The 21,456-nt window shown below is 53.8% G+C and overlaps 2 protein-coding genes across 2 annotated transcripts; both read left to right on the top strand.

Moving 5' to 3' along the window:
* Positions 1-6,948: 6,948 nt before the first annotated feature.
* Positions 6,949-15,722, top strand: MYPOP (Myb related transcription factor, partner of profilin). Its single transcript, XM_033127989.1, has 2 exons — positions 6,949-8,270; positions 13,812-15,722. Exons 1-2 carry the CDS (start codon positions 7,772-7,774, stop codon positions 14,501-14,503), a joined length of 1,191 nt encoding a protein of 396 aa, XP_032983880.1. The 5' UTR covers positions 6,949-7,771; the 3' UTR covers positions 14,504-15,722.
* A 1,889-nt stretch (positions 15,723-17,611) lies between these two features.
* IRF2BP1 (interferon regulatory factor 2 binding protein 1) lies at positions 17,612-20,134 on the top strand. The gene has a single exon (XM_033127988.1). The coding sequence runs from the start codon at positions 17,987-17,989 to the stop codon at positions 19,745-19,747; it is 1,761 nt and encodes a 586-aa protein (XP_032983879.1). The 5' UTR covers positions 17,612-17,986; the 3' UTR covers positions 19,748-20,134.
* Positions 20,135-21,456: the final 1,322 nt, after the last annotated feature.

Below are 21,456 nucleotides of genomic sequence, written 5' to 3'. Positions count from 1 at the left end.
AAGGCCCTGTGTTTGCAGAGTAAGCAGGGGCCAGCTGAGCGAGAGAGACGATCACAGAGGCAAGTAAGGTGGGCAGAGTTCAGAATCTTGCAAAGCCTGGTGAGAATTTGCCCTTTACTGCACATTCTGAGATGTGGAAATCCAACCTGGACTCACCTCACACACACACTGGTCACCTAGAGAACCAAAGACCCCAGTGAAGGACCCGTGCTCACAGGTCCTTTTCTAAAAATGCAGCTCTGCCCATTATAGAGACCCCCAAGTTAAGCCAAACAGTAGAACAAAGGGATGCCCCAACCCCAGACCTGTGATGTGCAGCTTTGGTGTAGAGCCCTGCACAGGGATGCCCTGGAGTGGGGCTTGGAGGAAGGCGGGCTGCAGCAGGCAGCAAGCTGATGGCCTCTCAAATGGGGGATGGAGAAGAGGGTAATAGTTTAATAACGGGACCGACTCTGGCAAAGTGTGGGCAGCAGTTATGGAACGCAGCCAGGAGTGGTACACTCAGTACTTGAGAGAATTCGGATGGATGGAGGGGTGCCCTTGAGACTTGGAGAAGGGGACGCTGGATGAGGTCAGTCCGGGTACGGAGGATGCTAAGTGCTTGAGGACATCCAAGGTGAAGTGTTCAGGAGGGTGCTGACCACCTGGGTCGGGGCGTAGAGAAGAGAGTGCTGCAGATGGACAATTAGTGGTCACCAAGTTTGGGGGGGGGGGGTGTTGTTTGTTTAATTAACTAAGTCATTTCGGCAGATGATTAAGTGGCAGGGTAGCTGGCAGGAGCTAAGGACCCTACTACAGGATCTGAGGGCATAATGTATCCTGACCTCGATCTCCTCCAGCACCTCACACCTGCACTGCTCCATATACCTCTGCCAATGGCTCCCTACCTGCCGCTTTATCATGAGCTCCAGACCAGATTTAGACCTACCACCTCACTCAGCCCAGACTCTCAGGAGCCACAGCATCCTGGCTGCCTCTCCTGAATGCCCAAGGGAAGGGAGACGTCTAGGTGACACCCAGTTCTCTGGCTCAGGTCCCAGTGAGGGGTATGGGGTCAGTTATGGTGAGTGTGAAGCGCTCAATGGTCCTTATGCGTTGAACTGTGTCCCCCCAAAAAGAGATATTAAAGTCCTACACCTCAGTACTTCAGAACGTGAGTGATCTTATTTGGAAATAGAGTCATCAGAGATGTTATTAGTTAAGATGAGGTCATACTGGAGTATGACCAAGGGTGGGCCCTTGATCCTACAGGACCCGTGTCCTTACAAGAAGAGGAGAGAGACACAGAGGGAAGTCAGCTTTGTGAAGAGAGAGGCAGAGATTGGAGTGATGCTGCCACAAGCCCAGGAAGGCCTGAGGGCTGCCAGAATCTGGGAGCAACAAAGAAGGACCCTCCCCTAGAGCCTTTGCAGGGAGAGGGGCACTGCCCACAGCCTGCTTTCATTCTTCTAGCCGTCAGAACCTTGAGAGAATGCATTTCTGTTGTTTTAAGCCACCGAGTTGGTGGGAATTTGTTTTAGCAGCCCTTGGAAACGAATACGCTGGGCATCCAGGGGAGGCATCCAGCTGCTGTTGCCACTACAGGAGTCTCAGGAAGGAGGTGGGTCTGGAGCTGATGAGAAGGCTGGAGCCAGGGGGCCATGGGCAGAGGTGAGGCATATGGAACTCTGTAGGTGTGGGCATGTTGAGGTAGGATGCGAAAGGTCAAAGGGCAAGGCCCCTGGGATGGGGGTGAATTAGGCAAGGCATTCTAAGGCATGTTTTCCAAACTGTCGGTCCTGACCCATTTGTGGGTCCAGAAAAATATTTAGTGGGTTGCAACCAGCATAAAACAACCAAACAAAACAGAAGAGGAAAATCTCAGAATGCATTGTATGTCGTTAGGTAAGTATTGCTTCAAGGAATTTTGTTTTAGTTGTGTATTTTCAGAGGTTATTGAGACACATCACAGGATAATGGAAACTGCTTAACTCTGGAGTCAGGCTGTCTGGGTTCACAATCTCCCACTTACTTGTTCTGTAACCTTGGACAGGTTACTTAACCTCTCTGGGCCTTGGTTTTCTTCTCTGTAAAATGGGGATTAACCCCAGCATCTACCTCATTGGAGTGTTATGAGTATTAACTGAGTCAATATGTATAAAGTATTTGATCAGTTCCTGGCATGTAATAATTGCATTATTAGTATTACTAAAATGATTCTTTTGTTAACTTTTGTTTCAGAGACATGTGTGTGCAGTTGTCTTAGATCATGATGTAAAATGAATTTCTCCTTGAGGGTTGCAATAAAAGGAACTGGATCTAGGGGAAGAAGGCTCAGCTCTGTTCTTTAAGCCTTTCGACCCATTGAGTCTGGCCCACTCAGATTATCTAGGATAATCTTCCTTAAAGTCGTCCAAGTATTGACTTTGATGGCATCTACAAAATACCTTCATGGCAATACTGGGATTAGTGTTTGAATAGCTGAGGACTGTAGCCTTGCCAAGTTAACACATCAAACTGACCTTTGCAACCATAGACATAATAAAAAATAAGCAAATTCTGGGTGTATTTTAAGGGTAGAGCTGACAGGATTTCCTGAGAGGTGTGTGATTTCCATTTTGGACATGATGAGGTATCCATATGGGTATTTCATAGGTAGTTGTATATGAGAGTGGAGTCTGGAAGAAAAGTGTGCATTGTCAGAATGAAAGAGAAGGAAGGGAAGGAGGAAGGGAAAAGGAAAGAGGGGAAAAGGAAGAAAAGATGAAGGAAGGCGGGAAGGAAGGAGACAAAAGGGGCAGATTGAAAGACACATAAAGAAACAGAAAGCTAAAAATATAAACGACACAGATTAAAAACAACCTCTAGTTAATGGAGCTATCTTGCCCCATCATTTGTATAAAATTCTCCAGAATGGCCCAGATTCTGGTTAACATTGGAAATCAGCTTTAACCTATAGTCACAACTCACCAGGACCCCTGGACCCTGACAGGTGCACAAACTCAATTTCCAAGACCCAGGAAATGATAGACACCCACGACTGCAGTGGGAACACAGTTTTCAGGGATTCAGCCTTAGGTTTGTACACTTCAGGGCATAACAGGAACTCTGGGGGGTTCTACCTACGTCCATCTCTAATGGATCTGATTTTCTTCCCTAGTTCGAAGTGAGTGTAGAACTGCCCCTCCCCCTCCTAAGCCCAAAGTGGTGCTGGAGGAAGGACGAACTAATGGGGTCACTCTTAAGTGTCTGTTTCTCTGCATGATGTCCAGCCTCGGTCTCCACCTCTGTTCTAGAAAGCCAGAGTGGGTGCACAAAGCTCCTGAGCAGAAGTCTTTGGTTGCCCTCCAGGCCCATTCTGTCCCTTGTCTGCCTGCCCTGAGCCCAGGAGGCTGCCCTGCGTGCTCTCCATCCACCTGGGTCCCTTGTCTCTGGGTTCATCTGAGGGACCTGCAGGGAATGGGAGCCTTCTGCATCCGGCCTCAACAAACCCAAAAGTTCCTTGAAGCAATGCTTACCTAACGACACACAATGCATTCTGAGATTTTCCTCTTCTGTTTTGTTTGGTTGTTTTATGCTGGTTGCAACCCACTAAATATTTTTCTGGACCCACAAATGGGTCAGGACCGACAGTTTGGAAAACATGCCTTAGAATGCCTTGCCTAATTCACCCCCATCCCAGGGGCCTTGCCCTTTGACCTTTCGCATCCTACCTCAACATGCCCACACCTACAGAGTTCCATATGCCTCACCTCTGCCCATGGCCCCCTGGCTCCAGCCTTCTCATCAGCTCCAGACCCACCTCCTTCCTGAGACTCCTGTAGTGGCAACAGCACCTGGATGCCTCCCCTGGATGCCCAACGTATTCGTTTCCAAAGACTGCCGAAATAAATTCCCACAAACTCGGTGGCTTAAAACAATAGAAATGTGGGGGCCGGCCCAGTGGCTCAGGCGGTTGTAGCTCCGTGCTCCTAACGCCCGAAGGCTGCCAGTTCGATTCCCACGTGGGCCAGTGGGCTCTCAACCACAAGGTTGCCGGTTTGACTCCTTGACTCCAGCAAGGGATGGTGGGCTGCGCCCCCTGCAACTAACAACGGCAACTGGACCTGGAGCTGAGCTGCGCCCTCCACAACTAAGACTGAAAGGACAACAACTTGACTTGGAAAAAGCCCTGGAAGTACATGCTGTTCCCCAATAAAGTCCTGTTTCACTTCCCCAATAAAATCTTTAAAAAAAAAACCCAAAACAGAAAAGCTTTCTCTCAAAGTTCTGGACGGCTAGAAGAATGAAAGCAGGCTGTGGGCAGTGCCCCTCTCCCTGCAAAGGCTCTAGGGGAGGGTCCTTCTTTGTTGCTCCCAGATTCTGGCAGCCCTCAGGCCTTCCTGGGCTTGTGGCAGCATCACTCCAATCTCTGCCTCTCTCTTCACAAAGCTGACTTCCCTCTGTGTCTCTCTCCTCTTCTTGTAAGGACACGGGTCCTGTAGGATCAAGGGCCCACCCTTGGTCATACTCCAGTATGACCTCATCTTAACTAATAACATCTCTGATGACTCTATTTCCAAATAAGGTCATTCACATTCTGAAAGTACTGAGGTATAGAACTTCAATATCTCTTTTTGCGGGGACACAGTACAATGCATAAGAACCATTGAGCGCTTTACACTCACCATATCCTAACTGATCCCATACCCTTAACTGGGACCTGGGCCAGAGAACTGGTAGTCACCTAGATGTCTCCCTTCCTCTCCCCAGCCTGACAGTAACCGTGCTCTTTAAATTCTGCCTTTCAAATGCCTTCCAGTTTATTTCCACCCTTCCTACCATCCCTGCCCTGATCCACCGTTCCCCACCCCATCCCCAGCTCTCCTGGCCCTTGTCCCAGACTCCTCACTTGACTCTGGCCAATAGTATTGCCATGTCCTCTCCATATAGCAGCCAAGTGGGTCTTCCTAAAGCACATATCAAACCCTGGCTCAAATCCACCGCCTGTAGATTTGCTTTCAAGCTCCTTAAGACCCCGGGGGCTCTCTGTGGACAGAGAGCCCCACAAGACCCTCCATAGACTGCCCCTGACTCCTGAGTCCTGACCTTTCTTGGGGAACATGGCAGTGAATCCAGAGGCCAACCGAGTCCGGCTCATGCTGCCTGCGCCGCTCAGCCAATAGACCGACACAGAACATAGAACAAGCATTTATTATCAGAGCACCGGTGGTCTGAGAAGGCAACGGGTTAACACCTCCAAAAACTGCCTTAACATTCGCAGACCAGCCTGGGATATTTAAGGGAAAATCTGGACATTCCTCCAGAGACCGAGTGATGTTCCAGGGATCAGCATGGAGCCTTCCCTCAGGCTATGTGGCTCTCCATTGTGGTCATCAACCCAGGAGCTATGATCTGGAAAGAATGCTAGGCCATAAAGATTGTGATCAGTATGCGAGGGGTATTGTGATCAGTAAGCAAGCTTAAGTTTCAGGGTAATTATCTAAAGCAGGGAACTGGACAGGGGACATTTCAAGCTCAAACGGCAAGGAGGGAGTTTTCCAACTGTTAAGCTCTAGAGCAGGGAGAGACGAAGCCAGGGACATTGCAAGGCCTCTTTTCTGGGGGTCCCAACTGGGCCCTGTTTCAGTGGGACCTCATATAAACCCTGTTTATTCTTAGGGCCCTCCCATAGCTCTCATCCAGTGTAGACTAAAGGCCAAACCCCTTACAGTGGCCCACAAGACCCTGCACCACCTGGCGCCCCACCCTCCTCCCCCCCTCCATCCCCACTGGCCTTCTAGATGATCCTGGAACACAACAGGCACAGCCCCACTCGTGGCTGCACTTGCTCCCTCACCTGCTTCACATCTCCACTCAAATGTCACCTTCTCAGGGAGGCCTCCCCTACCACCTGATTTTGAAATTACACACACACACACACACACACACTATTCTCCAACCCCTTTTCCTACTTCCATTATTTTCATACTTATCACCTCACTTTTATGTATCTATTTTGCTAATTGTCTGATTCTCCCAAGTAAAAAGTGAGCTCCACGAAGGTATAGATTTTTCTCTCTTGTATTCACTGCACCTAGAACTGTGTAGGTGCTCAATAAATATACTTTGAACAGATGAAGCACCATTTGTTGAATGACCTTGAATACTCCCGCAGGACGTTAAAGGACAAATTTCTCGGCCGCCTTAATTCCACTATCCTTCCTTGCAGCTCACCCAACCCGTGTTCTATATTCATTCCTGTCCAAGCACTTGCTTAAAGGCAAGCCCGCGCCTGGATTACCCTCCCTACCCAAAAGGCTCTCATTCAGATCACCCTCCCCGCGCCTCATGACGTAAACGTGTGGACAGAGTCCCCAGACTTGGTTGGAAGGTTGATGGGTTGCCATAGTTACTGCACCCGCCTGCAGCGGCAAATCCCTACGGTGCCCCGCCCCTACAGGTAATACGGGTAGGCGGTTAGCAGAGCCCGACCATCCCCGTGCGGGAATTGGTATAAGGGGGCGACATCCGCTTTTCTAACGCCCCCCCACCCACGCAGTTGTCATGGAAACGAAGCGCTTCCCTCCAGCGCCGCTTCCCTCCCCGTTCTCCAAGAGAAAAAAACACAGGCGTAGTTAGAGAGCTAGGTTGACTGAAAGACTGTCCCAAAGGCGGGGATGCCGCTGGGTCCCAGCGTTCTCTCCATCATCTCTCCCGCCTCCTCCAAAGATTGCTATGCCTGCGCAAGGAACGAGTCCCGAGTACCACGGCTAGTGGAAGACGTGGGGTGCGCATGCCTACGACAGAGTTTTGCGCATGTGCTGTTATGGCCTCGGCCGGTGGAAAGTGATTCTGCGCTTGCGCTATGGAAGGGGCGTGAAATCCAGGCGGTCAGGGCGTTGGGGGCCGACTGGCTTCAGGTGCGCCTGCGCCTTGGCTCTCCTGGCGGCAGGAGGCGGGGTCTGGGGGGGAGGGAGAGAGGCCGCAGAAGCCCGAGCCCTGACCGACGGGCAGGCGGGTGCTGCGGCGGCGCCGGTGAGTGACCCGCGGCCCGAGTTGGTCCCCACCCTCTGCGACCCTCACTCTTTCAGGAGTCCCGCATAGCCTGCATTTCCTCTCCTAATCCCAGACTCCCATTACCCCCAGAACTCCCTGTAATTTCTGCCGATCCGCAGAGCCCCCACAATCCCCGCAGACCCTAATATTTAGGGTCTAGAAGTGCCCACCTCACCATTATTCCTGCACGTCCCCTCTGAAGACCTTTTCTCATAACGGTCTTACAGAGGTCCCACTGCCCCAGAACCCCCAGAGCGCTCCTCAGCTCCAGATCCTTCCCCCTTCTTGCTGCATCTCCCCTTCAGCATCTCCTTATCCCCGTCACCCCCAGGTTTCTTCGACCCCCGAGACACTCCCATTCCCCATCATTTCCCATTCTTCTCTGTCCCCATTCTTCTGTAACTCCTGCAGACATCCCCTCTTTTTCCTGGTTTCCCTCCACCCCTTCAGACCCTCCCCCAATTTCCATCAACTCTTCCGCGTGGCACTTTGCGCCGCGGAAGGCACTGAGGTGGTTAGGCACAGCGGATGACAGTTATTATTAGGCACTCGGACTGCCCCACGCAGCCTGTCGCCCCCGTCCGCCCTCCGCCCCCATCCCCGGCCCCCGGGACTTAAGAGCCGGCGTCGCGGCAGCCGGGGTGGGGCGGGCGGCGCGGGGACGCCGAGCCCCCGCCAGCGCCGTGCGCCCTGTGCCCACAGCGCCGGCGCCCCCCATGCGCCAGGCGACCGGACGGCGGCGTCGGGGGGCGCCATGGCCTCGGCGGCGGCGGGCGAAGCGGAAGAGACCACCCGGCTGCGCAAGCCGCGCTTCTCGTTCGAAGAAAACCAGATCTTGATTCGGGAGGTGCGCGCCCACTACCCGCAGCTCTACGGCGCGCAGAGCCGTCGGGTGAGCGTGGCGGAGCGGCGGCGTGTGTGGGACAGCATCGCCACCAAGATCAACGGCATCACCAGTTGGAAGCGCACTGGCCAAGAGGTACAAAAGCGCTGGAACGACTTCAAGCGCCGCACCAAGGAGAAGCTGGCCCGCGTGCCGCACTCCACGCAGGGCGCCGGGCCTGCCGCCGAGGACGCCTTCTCCGCTGAGGAGGAGACCATTTTTGCCATCCTCGGGCCGGGTGTGGCGGGGCCGGGAGCTGGTGGAGGGGCGGAGCAACCCCCCGCGGCTGCCTCCTCAAAGCCACCGGCCCCAAGTGCCTGTGCCCAACGCTATGTGTTGTCCGAGGACCGCAGGGAAGACCGACGGGCAGGTGAGTTCCTTCACCATCAACTTAGCAAGAGTAAACAGTCACAAAGTCTGCGGTGTGCCCTGCACTGGTCCAAGCCCTTTACGTGGCTCATCAAATCCTCACTACAGCCCTGTGAGGTGGGTGCTGTCATTGTCCCCATTTTAAATCTGGGGAAACTGAGGCTTAGAAAAGTGAAATGACTTAACCAGTCGTTTCCTGACTGTCCGAGTCAGCAATGGAACCCAGACCTAAGGAGCCTGGCCCCAGAGTCCACACCTGGGGTTAATCAGCTCACGCAGCATTTCATTAAACGTCATGTAAGATAGTGACTCTTGAGGCAGACTGGACTTCAGTCACAACTTTGGCACTTAGCTGTGTCATTTTGGGTAAGTTACTGCAGGTCAGTTTCTTTATCTGTAAAATGGGGATAAAAAGGAGTCCCCACCTCAGAGGTTGCTGTGAAGATTAAATGAATTAATATGCATAAATTGCTTACCGTGTTTCCCCGAAAATATGTCCTAACCAGAAAATAAGCCCTCGCATGATTTTTCAGCATGACATCTCCTGAACATAAGCCCTAATGCGTCTTGTGGAGCAAAAATGAATATAAGACCCCGTCCTATTTTCGGAGAAACACGATAGTATGTGGCCTCCTGAACCCATTGTTAGCTATTGATATAATTGCCAATGTTGTCAGGTAAAAACTATTTCACCATTTTTTAAATCAAAGACTCAGAGAGGTTCCGTAACTTTCCCAAGGTCATGCCCTGAGTAGAGGAAGTGTGGAAAGCTGAGTGCAAGAATTCCCACTGAGCTTTGACTTGGAACGTAATATTTCTTTTACAGCTATTTCCCAGGCACCTACCTTGTGCTGGGCAATGTTGGGGACATGGTGGTGACAGAGACATTCTCAGCCCTGCCCTCCTGGGGCTCACAGTCCAGTGGAGAAGACAGACTCCTACCTACATAGACAGTGATGACGCAGAGTAGGCAGGGCTGGGCAGTGGGAATCCAGAAGGGGTACCTGGCTCAGCCTGGGAGGTCAAGGAGGGCTTTCTGGAGGAGGAGACATTACTGCTGAGATGCAGAGTGAAGGGGAAAAAAAAAGTTGGGAGAGTGTTCCTGGTAGAAGGAACAGCATGTGCAGTGGCTTGGAGGCAAAAAAGCTTGGCTAATTTAGGAAACTGAAGTTTCCCAGTTGGGAGAGGGGGAGAGGGAAAGTAGATAGATTGAAGAAAGGAAATGTTTTGAGATGAGGTTTGAGAGGTCAGTAAAGGCCAGACCATGCAAGGCCTTCAGGCTGAGGTGAGGAGTGTGAATGTTATCCTAAGTGCTATGAGGAGCCACTGAAGGGTTTTGAGAAAGGGAGTTCAGGATCATGTGATTCAGAGAGGTTCATTCACCCACCCAAGGTCACACAGCAAGTAAGTAATAGAATTGAAACTGGAATACAGGTTGTATCCAACTCATAGTCCATGCACTTAACTACTGGGCTAGATTGCCTGGCAATAACAATAATTAATATTGACTGAGAGTTAATGGGTATGCCAGAATTAGATCACACGTGGCTTCTAACTGTAGATCATATTTTGGACTTTATCTTGAGGGCATTTGGGAACCATGTCTTAAGCAGGAGAGAGACAAAATCACATGGGACCCTTGTCAGTGTCAGTCAAACCTCGGTGTTTCTAACTGTGAAATGGCTCCATTGAACCAGAGCAGACATGGCAAACTTATTTTTTCAAAAGCTGTGCAATCCCCTTACTCATTCACCCAGTTAGTAAATATTTATTGAGCACCTATTCTGGGGCAGGCACTGTTGTAGATGTTACGAATACTGTGCAGAAAAAGAGAACTTCCCTTCCCTTATGGGGCTGACATTCTAGTTATGGGAGACCGACTACAAACAAGTAACCGAAAACAGATCGTATAAAGGAGGTGATAACTAAGAAAACTAAAGCATATTAAGAAGATAGTGGGCCGGCCCAGTGGCTCAGGCGGTTAGAGCTCCATGTTCCTAACTCCGAAGGCTGCCAGTTTGATTCCCACATGGGCCAGTGGGCTCTCAACCACAAGGTTGCCAGTTCAATTCCTCTACTCCCGCAAGGGATGGTGGGCAGCGCCCCCTGCAACTAAGATTGAACACGGCACCTTGAGCTGAGCTCCCGGATGGCTCAGTTGGTTGGAGTGCGTCCTCTCAACCACAAGGTTGCCGGTTTCGACTCCCACAAGGGATGGTGGGGCCGTGCCCCCTGCAACTAGCAACGGCAACTGGACCTGGAGCTGAGCTGCGCCCTCCACAACTAAGACTGAAAGGACAACAACTTGACTTGGAAAAAAGGCCTGGAAGTACACACTGTTCCCCAATAAAGTCCTGTTCCCCTTCCCCAATAAAATCTTTAAAAAAAAGAAAAAGATAGTGAGCTATGGAAGGAGGCTGCTATAGACAGGGTAGTAAGGGCTTCTTTGAGGAAGTGAAATTTGAACAGAGACTTAAATGGAGAGGTTGAGCCAGGTGGTTATCTGGGGGAAAAGCACTCCAGCTAAAAGGAAACAGCACATGCAAAGGCCCTGAGGCAGGTATGTGCTTAAGGCATCCGTGATTAGAATCTTACATGGAGATTATCCACTGTATAAAACTCAACAAGAGAGAAACTGATCTGATTGAAGGACTAGAAAACAGAGCCTGGGGCAGCCTGAAGTGTCTTTGTTGACACTGGGGGGAGAGCTAAGGACTATATCTCGCTGACCTAATGTTTGAAAGAACAGTAACAATAACAACATTGAGAATTTGCTGTGTGCCAGGCACTGGCTTAAACCCTGTGCCCTGGTGAGTCAGTGACGCCCTGTAATGGTCCTCAGGGAGATGTTATGTTACTGGGTCCCTTGGTCCTATGCTCTCACACACACCCATTTACAAGTAGGAAAACTGAGGCCCAAAGGTTGCAAATAAAGATGATTTTCACTCTTATAATGGCCCCTCCATGACCCCTATGAGCCCTGTGGGCGTGAAGGCTGGGCCACTTTCTATTCCTTGTATTCAGTAGATGAAAAGCTATATTTCTGAGTGGCTGCAATTCTCATGCCCCTTATGAGTGAGACTCGCCACCCTGGGGCTCACAGCCCCTGCCCGTGCAGTGGTTAAAAGCATGAGCTCTGGAGCCTACCTGGGTTCAGATCCCTCTCCTACCCTTCACCAGCTCTGTGACACCTCTCTGGGCCTCAAGTCACCTTATCTGTAAGATGGGGTGATAACGATAGTACCTATCAAGGAGAATTGCTGAGAGGACTGAAAAAAATATAGGCGAGTTTAGCCACTTTGCCCAGGGCGTGGCCAGGAAAGTGTCCAACAGCTATTAGCTGTAGTCAGTGTGTCTCTCCCTGCCTCCCCCACCACCCCAGGGAGTCTGGACCCCCAGCATTCAGGACTGGAGGTGGTTGGTTATATTTGAAAGAGAAGAGCAGGGGCTCTGATGTAACCTGGGAGCGGGAGGCAGGCTTCCCTGACGAAGGAGATTTGAGCTGGGCAAGGGGTGGTGCAGGGGCCAAGGGGTGGTCCTGGTAGAGGGAACTGCCTGTGCACTGGCCCTAAGGCAAGGAAGAAAGATGAAAAGGAGGCCGAGCTGAGGCTTTGTAGCCCTAGAGAGAAGCTGGCCTGTCCTCTGTAGGTGCTGGAGACTGTGGGAGAGGGTTGTTGCAAGGACCTGGGGCCCACACCCTGGAAACCACAGCTCTTTTGTCACTAAAGAAAAAGTTTTGCGCTGGACATTGTTCTGGGCACTGGGTAAATGTAAACAGCAGTGAATAAAACAAAGCCCTAGTGGTGAACACACAACATGATATATGGATGATGTAATACAGAATTGTACACTTGAAACCTATGTAACTTTACTAACAATTGTCACCCCAATAAACTTGAATTAAAAAACAAAAACACAAAGCCCTAGCCTGATGGAGCTGACATCAGGAGGAGAAGATAGATAACCCACACACAGTGATCCCATGCCAGGTGGAGATAGCGCTACAAAAGAAATCAGGTAGGATCAGGAGAGAAAAGGACAGGGACAGAAGCTACTTTAGATACAAGATCAAGGAAGTCTTCCAAGGAGGCCACTTTTTAGAGCAGAGGCCTGAGCTGGTGAGGGAGGGAGCCAGGCAGGTATCTGGCGCTAGGCCAAGGGATTAGTAAGCGCAAAGGCCCTGAGGCAGGAGCAGGCCTGATGTGTTTGAGGACTAAAGAGAAAGCCAAGTGAATAAGAGAGACGGGTGGGAGATGAGGTCAGGGCGGCAGTGGGGCAGATAGTACAGAACCTCGGGGTCCTTGAGGACTTTGCCTTTCCTGAGTGAGACAAGAGCCACAGACAGGCTTAGAGCAGAGAAAGACAACATCTGACTTGTATTTTTTAAACATCTTTATTGAGCTAGAATTCCCATACCACACAACCCACTCATGTCAAGTCTACAGTTCAGTGGCTGTTAGTATATCCACAGTCACGCGACCATCACTACAATTTCAGATCATTTTCATCACTCCAGAAAGAAACCCCGCACCTCTTAGCCATCGCCCCCACCCCCACCCTCTTATGTCTGCCCAGACCTGGACATGCACTAATGCACTTTGTGTCTCTCCAGATTTGCCTGTTTTGGACATTTCATATAAATGGATCATGTGATATGTGGTCTTTAGTGACTGGCTTCTTTCCCGTAGCATAACTGACGTGTCTTTTAGTTGGACCCTTCAGGCTCTGGGAGGCAACAAACTGTGAGGGGCAAGCGGCAGGCGTGGAAGCAGGGAGCACAGTGAGGAGGCAACTGCCATAGTCCAGTGTAGTTGGACCAGGGTGGGGGGCCGTGGAAGTGGTTGGATATTGGACAGAAGAGGTTGGATATTGGATTAGTTTGAAGGTTGGGGGAGGACCAGGAGCTCAGCTCTGGACAGGTTATTTTGAGGTGTCACTAGACGATCAAGGGGGTATGCTGAGTACACAGCTGGAGGGAGAGTTTCAAGCTGGGCCTGGAAATCTGGGAGCATCTGTGGACTGGATTCAAGTTCATAAGCAGGAATGAGATCCCACGTGAGAGGAGACGGAGGAAGCCCAGCAGGCTCGGGGTTGAACTGGTACACCCAGAGCTGAGATTGAAATCCTGCCACCCTGGTAGGAGACAGCCCTTACTCCCAGCCTCCAGAAGTGCCCCCTACTGGTCCAGCCACAGCACCTCTCTCCCAGCCCCCACAGACCTCCAGGACCCAGCAATGAGGCCTGAGAGGTGTAGGGGGGCAGACATCCAGATGGTTCAGAGCCTTCTAGAACGCTGGCTTTGCCTGGCTCAGCTGGGACCCCCAAGACCCTATTTTCACTAAGGCTGGCTGGCATAGGCCACTGGGTTGTTACTAAATACACTGTCTCTCTCCTCTCTCCTCTGGGTATGAAGGCTTTTGTTGCAAGGCTGGTCAGTTTTAAAAGGATGGCTCTGGGGCCAGGGTGGGTGGGAAGTGGGAAGGGAAAATGAAGCCAACACTGTGGGATCATACACACCTTACCTACATCTCTCTCTCCACAGAGACACTGGCCCACAGCAAGGCAGTCTCCAGCAGCCCAGAGCCCTGGGCCCGGCCCTCCTGCAATCCCCAGGAAGGGGGCTGCCCACCACCCAAGGAGCGTGAGTCCTCGCCCCCTCCAGCCCTGCAGACCGTCCAGCTGCCCCGTCTGGCCTTGTCTCCACCGCCCCCGGCCCCTCCACCCCCACCACCCCAGCAGGTCCAAGTGGCACCCTCATGCCCCAGCCCCCCACCCCCTCCATTACCTCCACCCATGCCTTCGGCCTCAGACCCCTCCCTGGACTTCCTTCGGGCACAGCAGGAGACTGCCAACGCCATCCGGGAGCTGGCTGGCACCCTGCGGCAGGGACTAACCAAACTGAGCGAGGCCCTCAGTGCCTTGCTACCCCTTCTGCCGGGAACCCCAGTCGACCCGCTGCCCCCACCTCTGCCCCCACCCCCACCTCCACCCCCCAGGCCCATCCTGCCTCCACCCACCCCCAAGGTGGAGATCACCCCAGAGCCTGTGTCGGTGATGGCTGCTGTAGTGGACCGCGCCATGGTGGCAGCCAGGGGGGTGATCATCGCCCCAAGGAGTGAGGAGGGGACTCCCCGGCCACCCCCAGTCCCCTTTCTTCCCCATGACTCCCCGCCACACAAGAGGAGGAAAGGTTTTCCTACACGGAAGAGGCGGGGGCGATGGAAATCTCCGTGACTCTGCCATTGGGTTCCGAGCTTGTCTTTGCTCCTTCTGTCTGCACCTCCGCTCCCAGCTTAGCCCAGCAGAGGAGGGCCACGCACCTTCCCCATGCCAGCTGCACCCTGGCTTCCTGCTGCAGGGCGTGAGCACCCCACTCCCTGTACTAGTTAGTGCCTGATTCGCAGGGCGGCCTTGTTGATGGGCCCCCCAGCCCTTTCTCCAGTACAGCGCTGTCTGCCTGGCTGCTTCCCTTAACCCTGACTTCTAAGCCATCAATTTTATGTTATTTATTATCGCCCTTTGTGGGTTGTGGAGGGAATCTGGTGGGTCTGTACATACCCCGTTCCCTAACCACTCTTGATCTTGAAGAGAATTGACTTGTGGGGGCCTCCTCACCTTCCCAACCCAGACTTTGGAGGGAGTGGGGGTTGCGAGACAAATCAGAATATGGATGACAATGAGGATACAGCAGTCTGGACCCTAGGGAAGGGGGGTCAGGTTCTCATTGGGGAGGTGTAGGTTGGGCCCTCTGCCTCCCATTGCAGTCTCTGACCTCCAGAGCTCAACCCCCTCCTTTCTCAGTGGTGACAAGATATCAATAAACTTATTTTTAATACAATTACTCTGGGCTCTGGCTGAGACAGGCCTGGGATTCCAGCACCTACACCTTCCCCACCCCTCCATGGGCAGGTGACACCCCTTGAAATTGGAGGCTGGTGGTTTTCCAGCCTTTTTTTTTCCTTCTTCTTTAAAACCATCAAGTGGTGTTCAAATCTTATTCCTACTTACTCATCCTTCAGATACCACCGAAATGTCATCTCCAGGAAAATATCCTGGATTCCCTCCCCAGGCTAGGATGGGTCTGCTTCTTAGATTCTCTGTGTTCTGGGGTTCTTTTTCATAATGTCCCCAAATAAAGAAGTGCCTTTGTTTAAGGCATGTTTCCTCCATAGTTCATGAAGGCAGGGGCTGGTTCTCTTAACTCCCAAACGTGCTTCAGGGCCTGGAGCAAAGTAGATAATCAGCACCCTAGACTCAGAACTGGCTCAGCCCCTCGTGCTGCCCTTGCCAGCTGTGACCACAGGCCTCTATTTCCCTCATCTGCAAAGGGGGCATGTTTTGGTTTAGGAGTCTACTCTTACAACTAGTTTCTATTTATCTTTTCAGTTCTCAGTTCAAATGTCACCTCCTCAGGAAAACCTTTACTGATACACACACACACACACACACACACACACACACACACACACACACAGCCCTCCAGCAGTTAACTGAAAAATGCAGTTAAGTAATCATTTGAGTAAATTTAAATTGAACATCTGCCTCTATCACCAGGCTGAGCCTTGTCAGGACAAGGCCTGAGCCTGTCTCAGTCACTGCTGTGTCCTCAGCATTGCCCAACAAAGAAGGGGGTTGAATCTTTGAAATAATGGTCCGCTTAGAAACAAAAACTTCCATTTATGGTGCTTCACTTTTGGGCCAGTAATCATGCTTAGCATTTATGTGCCTGTTTTCATTTTAACCTGAAGATAACCAGTGAAAAGCAGAATCTTAGGGTCTCCGTTCTTTTCCTAAGAAGTTAAGGAATTTGCCTTGAACTTGTCCGGCCAAGACACTCCACCTGAAGCCAGCCTCTGGCCAGAGGCTAGCTCCTGCTAGTGTTTTACTAAAGAATGGCCCAAAAGTAATTTTCAGTGATACACGGATGGCCTTTGTAATGGTTCTGTATGTAGTTTTAACTTTTTTTTAACCTCTCCCCTAATTTTGTGAAAATGTAGCTAGTATACATACAACCCATGATTGTACACATTGCTTAGGATGAGGCAAAAGTTGATAATTTTTTTTCACAGGATGTTAAAAACATACAGGTGGGTAACAAAATCAGCTGCTATGGTTGCAGTGTGATGGAGGAGAGGTGAGTAGGCAGCACCTGATTAGTTTGAAAAACACTAATGCAATTCTGACAAGATAAGTATTTCCTAACACGGGCCCAGGCTTAGGAAGACGCTGATGTGGGTTAGAACTTGAAGACCTGTCTTTCCGGCCCCAGCCCACCTTGCACTGGACCAGACACAGGAAGGAAAAAACATGATGGTCTCCGGAGCCTGGTTGGGCCTATCAGGTAGTAAGCACTCAAGGTTGGAGAAAGGTGGTCTGGAGCTTGCTATCTTACAGAAATGATCCCCACCTCAATTCTTGCCATCTTTGGCCTCCTTCCCTTCCCCCAAATTAGGGAGCAGTAGAGGGTGGGGATCCCCTCAACTCCGTGCTCGAAAAACACGGAAAGAGCCCCCAAAAAACCGGCGTAGGGGTCGGGAGTAGGACTGGCAGCGGGAACTGGGGAGCACCCCCCCCCAACCTCCCAGGCAGCGGAAGTGCGTCAGTTTGTCCGCCCCATAGAGCATTTTGGGAATTGTAGTGAAGTTAGGGGGCGGAGAAACTGGCAATGTAACCCTTTGGATACCAGAGCGCGCCCACAAAGCTGGAACAGTTGAGGGGCGCTCGACTACTCCCTTTAGCAGATGAGGCAACTGAGGCAGAGGCTTGGCGCAGAGGTCTTCAGTCCTCTCTTTTCTCTGGCTATTGCCGGCCCGGGTCAGAGTCTGATACCCAAGATTCTAGGGAAGATGTAGTTACAAGTAAACCTTCACCACCATCACCAAGTTGCCAGCTTCCCGTCCCCTATCCAGAAACCATCCAATCAGGGTTCCTCCGCTCCGCCGCAGGAGCGGCTGCCTTCCTAACCAGTCACTGGCCTACTTTTAATGGGCGGGGAACTGAACCTCAGAGTGGGCAATATTTTTGCTTAAAGCTGCGCAGCAAGTGGGAGCAGAAACTGGGCGCGCGGAAGCCTGTCCATCCCATACAATTTCTGAAACCGTGGTAGTTCCTGCCCCCAACCCTTGTGTCCGAACTCCACGGAACGCGTCGAACTCCCTGCTTTTGGCGAGGATCGGTAAGCGTTGCCCTGCAGAGAAGCGGCGAGCCCCTCCCACCTCCCCCGCCCCTGGCTGCCTGCTGGCGGTCCCCTTTAAGAACCGGCCCCGGCGGGACTACGTTTCCCAGAAGGCTTTGCCGGCGCGTTATGTAACTTTCCCTGCGAAGCGGCCTCTGGGGCAGAAGGAGGTGGAGGCGGTGGCGGCCGTTGCAGCAGCAGCGGCGGCGGCGGCGGCGCGGCGGCGGGAGCGGCGGGAGCCGGAGGCGGCGGCGCCTGCGGCCCATCGCTGGGCCCGACCTGTGAGCCTCGGCCTAGAGCCTGGACCTGGCGGGGGCGCCGACGTGCCTCTGCCTGCCTTTTCAAGGAGGCGGGAGTGAGGGAAAAAGGCTTAGGGCCCAGGGGGCGGGGAAGGGGGGCCGGGCCTGGATCGGCGGGGAGGCCGAGCCGGAGGCCCGACCGTGGCTCGCGCTGTCCTGGGGACACAAATCGAACGTTGACGGCGCGGATCGAACGTCGGCGGCGGGTGGAAAGCTGTGCCCGGCAGCGCGCGCGCGGGGGCCATGGCGTCGGTGCAGGCGTCCCGCCGCCAGTGGTGCTACCTGTGCGACCTGCCCAAGATGCCGTGGGCCATGGTGTGGGACTTCAGCGAGGCCGTGTGTCGCGGCTGCGTGAACTTTGAGGGCGCGGATCGCATCGAGCTACTCATCGACGCTGCCCGCCAGCTCAAGCGCAGCCACGTGCTCCCTGAGGGCCGCTCGCCTGGGCCTCCGGCCCTCAAGCACCCGGCCACCAAGGACCTTGCTGCGGCCGCCGCACAGGGGCCCCAGCTGCCGCCTCCGCAGGCACAGCCCCAGCCGTCGGGGACTGGCGGCGGCGTCTCGGGACAGGACCGCTATGACAGGGCCACATCATCGGGCCGCCTCCCCCTGCCCTCGCCTGCTCTGGAGTACACCCTGGGGTCCCGCCTGGCCAATGGACTGGGCCGTGAGGACGTCGTGGCGGAGGGGGCTCGAAGGGCCCTGCTTGGCTCCATGCCCGGCTTGGTGCCCCCCGGGCTGCTGGCAGCTGCGGTGTCTGGCCTGGGAAGCCGGGGTCTGACGCTGGCACCCGGCTTGAGTCCTGCCCGTCCAATCTTCGGCTCCGATTTCGAGAAGGAGAAGCAGCAGAGGAATGCAGACTGTCTGGCAGAACTGAACGAAGCCATGCGGGGCAGGGCGGAGGAGTGGCACGGACGCCCCAAAGCAGTGCGGGAACAGCTGCTGGCGCTGTCTGCCTGCGCCCCCTTCAATGTCCGCTTCAAGAAGGATCACGGGCTGGTGGGGAGGGTATTTGCCTTCGATGCCACTGCTCGCCCACCAGGCTATGAGTTTGAGCTGAAGCTCTTCACCGAATATCCCTGTGGTTCTGGCAACGTGTACGCAGGAGTCCTGGCCGTAGCACGCCAGATGTTTCATGATGCTCTGCGGGAGCCTGGCAAGGCGCTGGCCTCCTCGGGCTTCAAGTACCTCGAATATGAACGCCGGCACGGCTCTGGGGAATGGCGCCAGTTGGGGGAGCTGCTAACCGATGGTGTCCGCACCTTCCGAGAGCCAGCTCCCGCCGAGGCCCTGCCCCAGCAGTACCCAGAGCCAACTCCTGCAGCTCTGTGTGGCCCACCCCCGCGAGCCCCATCCCGCAACCTGGCGCCCACAGCACGCCGTCGCAAGGCATCCCCTGAGCCTGAGGGCGAGGCAGCTGGGAAGATGACCACCGAGGAGCAGCAGCAGCAGCAACGACACTGGGTGGCTCCCGGTGGTCCGTACTCCGCTGAGACCCCTGGTGTGCCCTCACCCATCGCCGCACTGAAGAATGTGGCCGAGGCCCTGGGCCACTCTCCCAAGGACCCTGGCGGGGGCGGGGGCCCAGGGCGTGCGGGGGGTGCCAGCCCAGCAGCCTCTTCCACAGCCCAGCCTGCAGCCCAGCATCGCCTAGTGGCCCGCAATGGGGAGGCCGAAGTCAGCCCCACCGCAGGGGCGGAAGCTGTTAGCGGAGGTGGTAGCGGCACCGGGGCGACCCCTGGGGCACCCCTGTGCTGTACCCTATGCCGGGAGCGTCTGGAAGACACCCACTTCGTCCAGTGCCCCTCGGTGCCCGGACACAAGTTCTGCTTTCCCTGCTCACGAGAGTTCATAAAAGCGCAGGGCCCCGCTGGCGAGGTGTACTGCCCCAGTGGAGACAAGTGCCCACTGGTGGGCTCCTCTGTCCCCTGGGCCTTCATGCAGGGTGAGATCGCCACCATCCTTGCTGGAGACATCAAGGTTAAGAAAGAACGGGACCCCTAGGCCACTACTGCTCCCTGCCCCCTTGCCACCCACCGCTGCTGTGGATAAGTTATTCCCTTCCCCACCCAGCCCAGTGCCACCCCCACCTGTGTACATACCCCCTTCCTCATCCCAGATGGGTCCCCTGGGGTAGATGCATTGAGGGTGGGGGGGAGTTCGTGGCTTCTGTGTGAGGAAGTTTGGGGGTCCCTTGGCCCCTCCAATTTCTCTCCTCTCCTTGGCTTGGCTTTGCTGCTGCTCGTAGTTGGGGGAGAGGTGCCCCCCTCCTTGAGAAGGGGCCTCCTGGAAATTTCGCTCTTTATAAACGAAGCAAAAGCATTTTATTGCCCCCCTCTCCCATCCCCTTTTCCCCCTTCAATAAACAGAAAGATGGGGTTTTTTTTCCTTCTTGGTCCCTTAGTTGTGTGAGTTGCTGCGCCCCCTTTGGGACTGAACTGATCCTGCAGGAAGAGTACATTTCGTTGTAGCCTCCAGGTGGCGCTCTTCACTCAGGCGGGCTCGCCGGCTGTCTTTACAAATGCTGGCCACTGGTCTGACGTTCTAGCAATCGGCCCGTTTTCCAGATGACAGAACTGAGGCTCAGAATGGGGATGATGGCTCTTGCATGCGAGCCATAGCCAAGCTTGGAAATTAGGTTTCCTTTCCGTTCCATCCCCCGTATCTACCGAGGATGTAGGAGAAGGACTCGGCCCTTATGAGGTGAGGGGAGGGGAAAGAGACATCGGGAGGCTTTCTAGAAGGAACGAGTAGTAAGTTCTTGCTGGTCAGGGAATTAGGCTAGATTGCTAGAGAGACTGCCCAAGGAAAGGAGATTTACCTCCGTGGGGTTCACTAACAGTGTTCTTTGAAACACTGGTAGTTTGTGGCCTCTGGTGGTGCCTGACAGCGCAAGAGGCGGACTCTTGGAAAACCAGAACTGGGCTCCTCGGGCCCATCTCGGGAGACCAGCGTCAACGGAGGCCATCCTAGAACACCGTGACTGGCAGGGTAAAAGGCACTCCCCCCGCGGCCGCCTCTGATGTGCGAAGCCTTGTCCCGCACCTGTCGAGGTGGGCTGTTCATTAACCAGGACTTCCTGCTCGCTGACGTCATGGGGCGGGGCCTGAGCAGGCTGCGGCAAACCAGGGGTTAAGGGGGGTGGCTGCCCCAGGAGCCCAACCCCCACCGGTGAGGCCTCTGCGACCCAGAACTGGCGATTTCGGGAAGAGGGAATGCCAAGCGCAAAGGCCAGTGGATGGACGGAGGTCGGGGATGATATTTCTGCCACCACACAGCACTGTCATACAGCTCTGAGACTCACGGTTGCCCCAGGTCACAGGAACCCAGGTAGCACATAAGCTAAATCCTGACGTCCTTCCTGAACCATACTCTTGGCCCACCCACACATCTTGCAGACCCACAAGTCCCTACTCTCAAATATTAGGGAGGGGGTGGTGGTGGTGGTTTGTCCTCCACATCTGGAGTTCTTAAACCCCCAGTTCTTGAACTGAGGGGTCCCATCCCCTCCCCCAGTCATCCAGTCTCAGGTGTTCAGTCACCCCTGGCACTGCCAGCCTGGGCTCTGGGCAGGGCTGGGAAAACTACCCCTGATTAAATACAACTGGTGATAAGCCTGGGGCAAGGGAGATGCTGGATGGTTCTCGTGCTGTGCACCCCTCCCAGGCAATCTTGTGGCCTTCCCAGACCCAGCTCTGCAGACCCAAGAGTTG

This window comes from Rhinolophus ferrumequinum, chromosome 15 (genome assembly GCF_004115265.2).
Source record: "Rhinolophus ferrumequinum isolate MPI-CBG mRhiFer1 chromosome 15, mRhiFer1_v1.p, whole genome shotgun sequence".
NCBI lineage: Eukaryota > Metazoa > Chordata > Mammalia > Chiroptera > Rhinolophidae > Rhinolophus > Rhinolophus ferrumequinum.
This window is presented reverse-complemented; position numbering and strand designations above follow the sequence as displayed.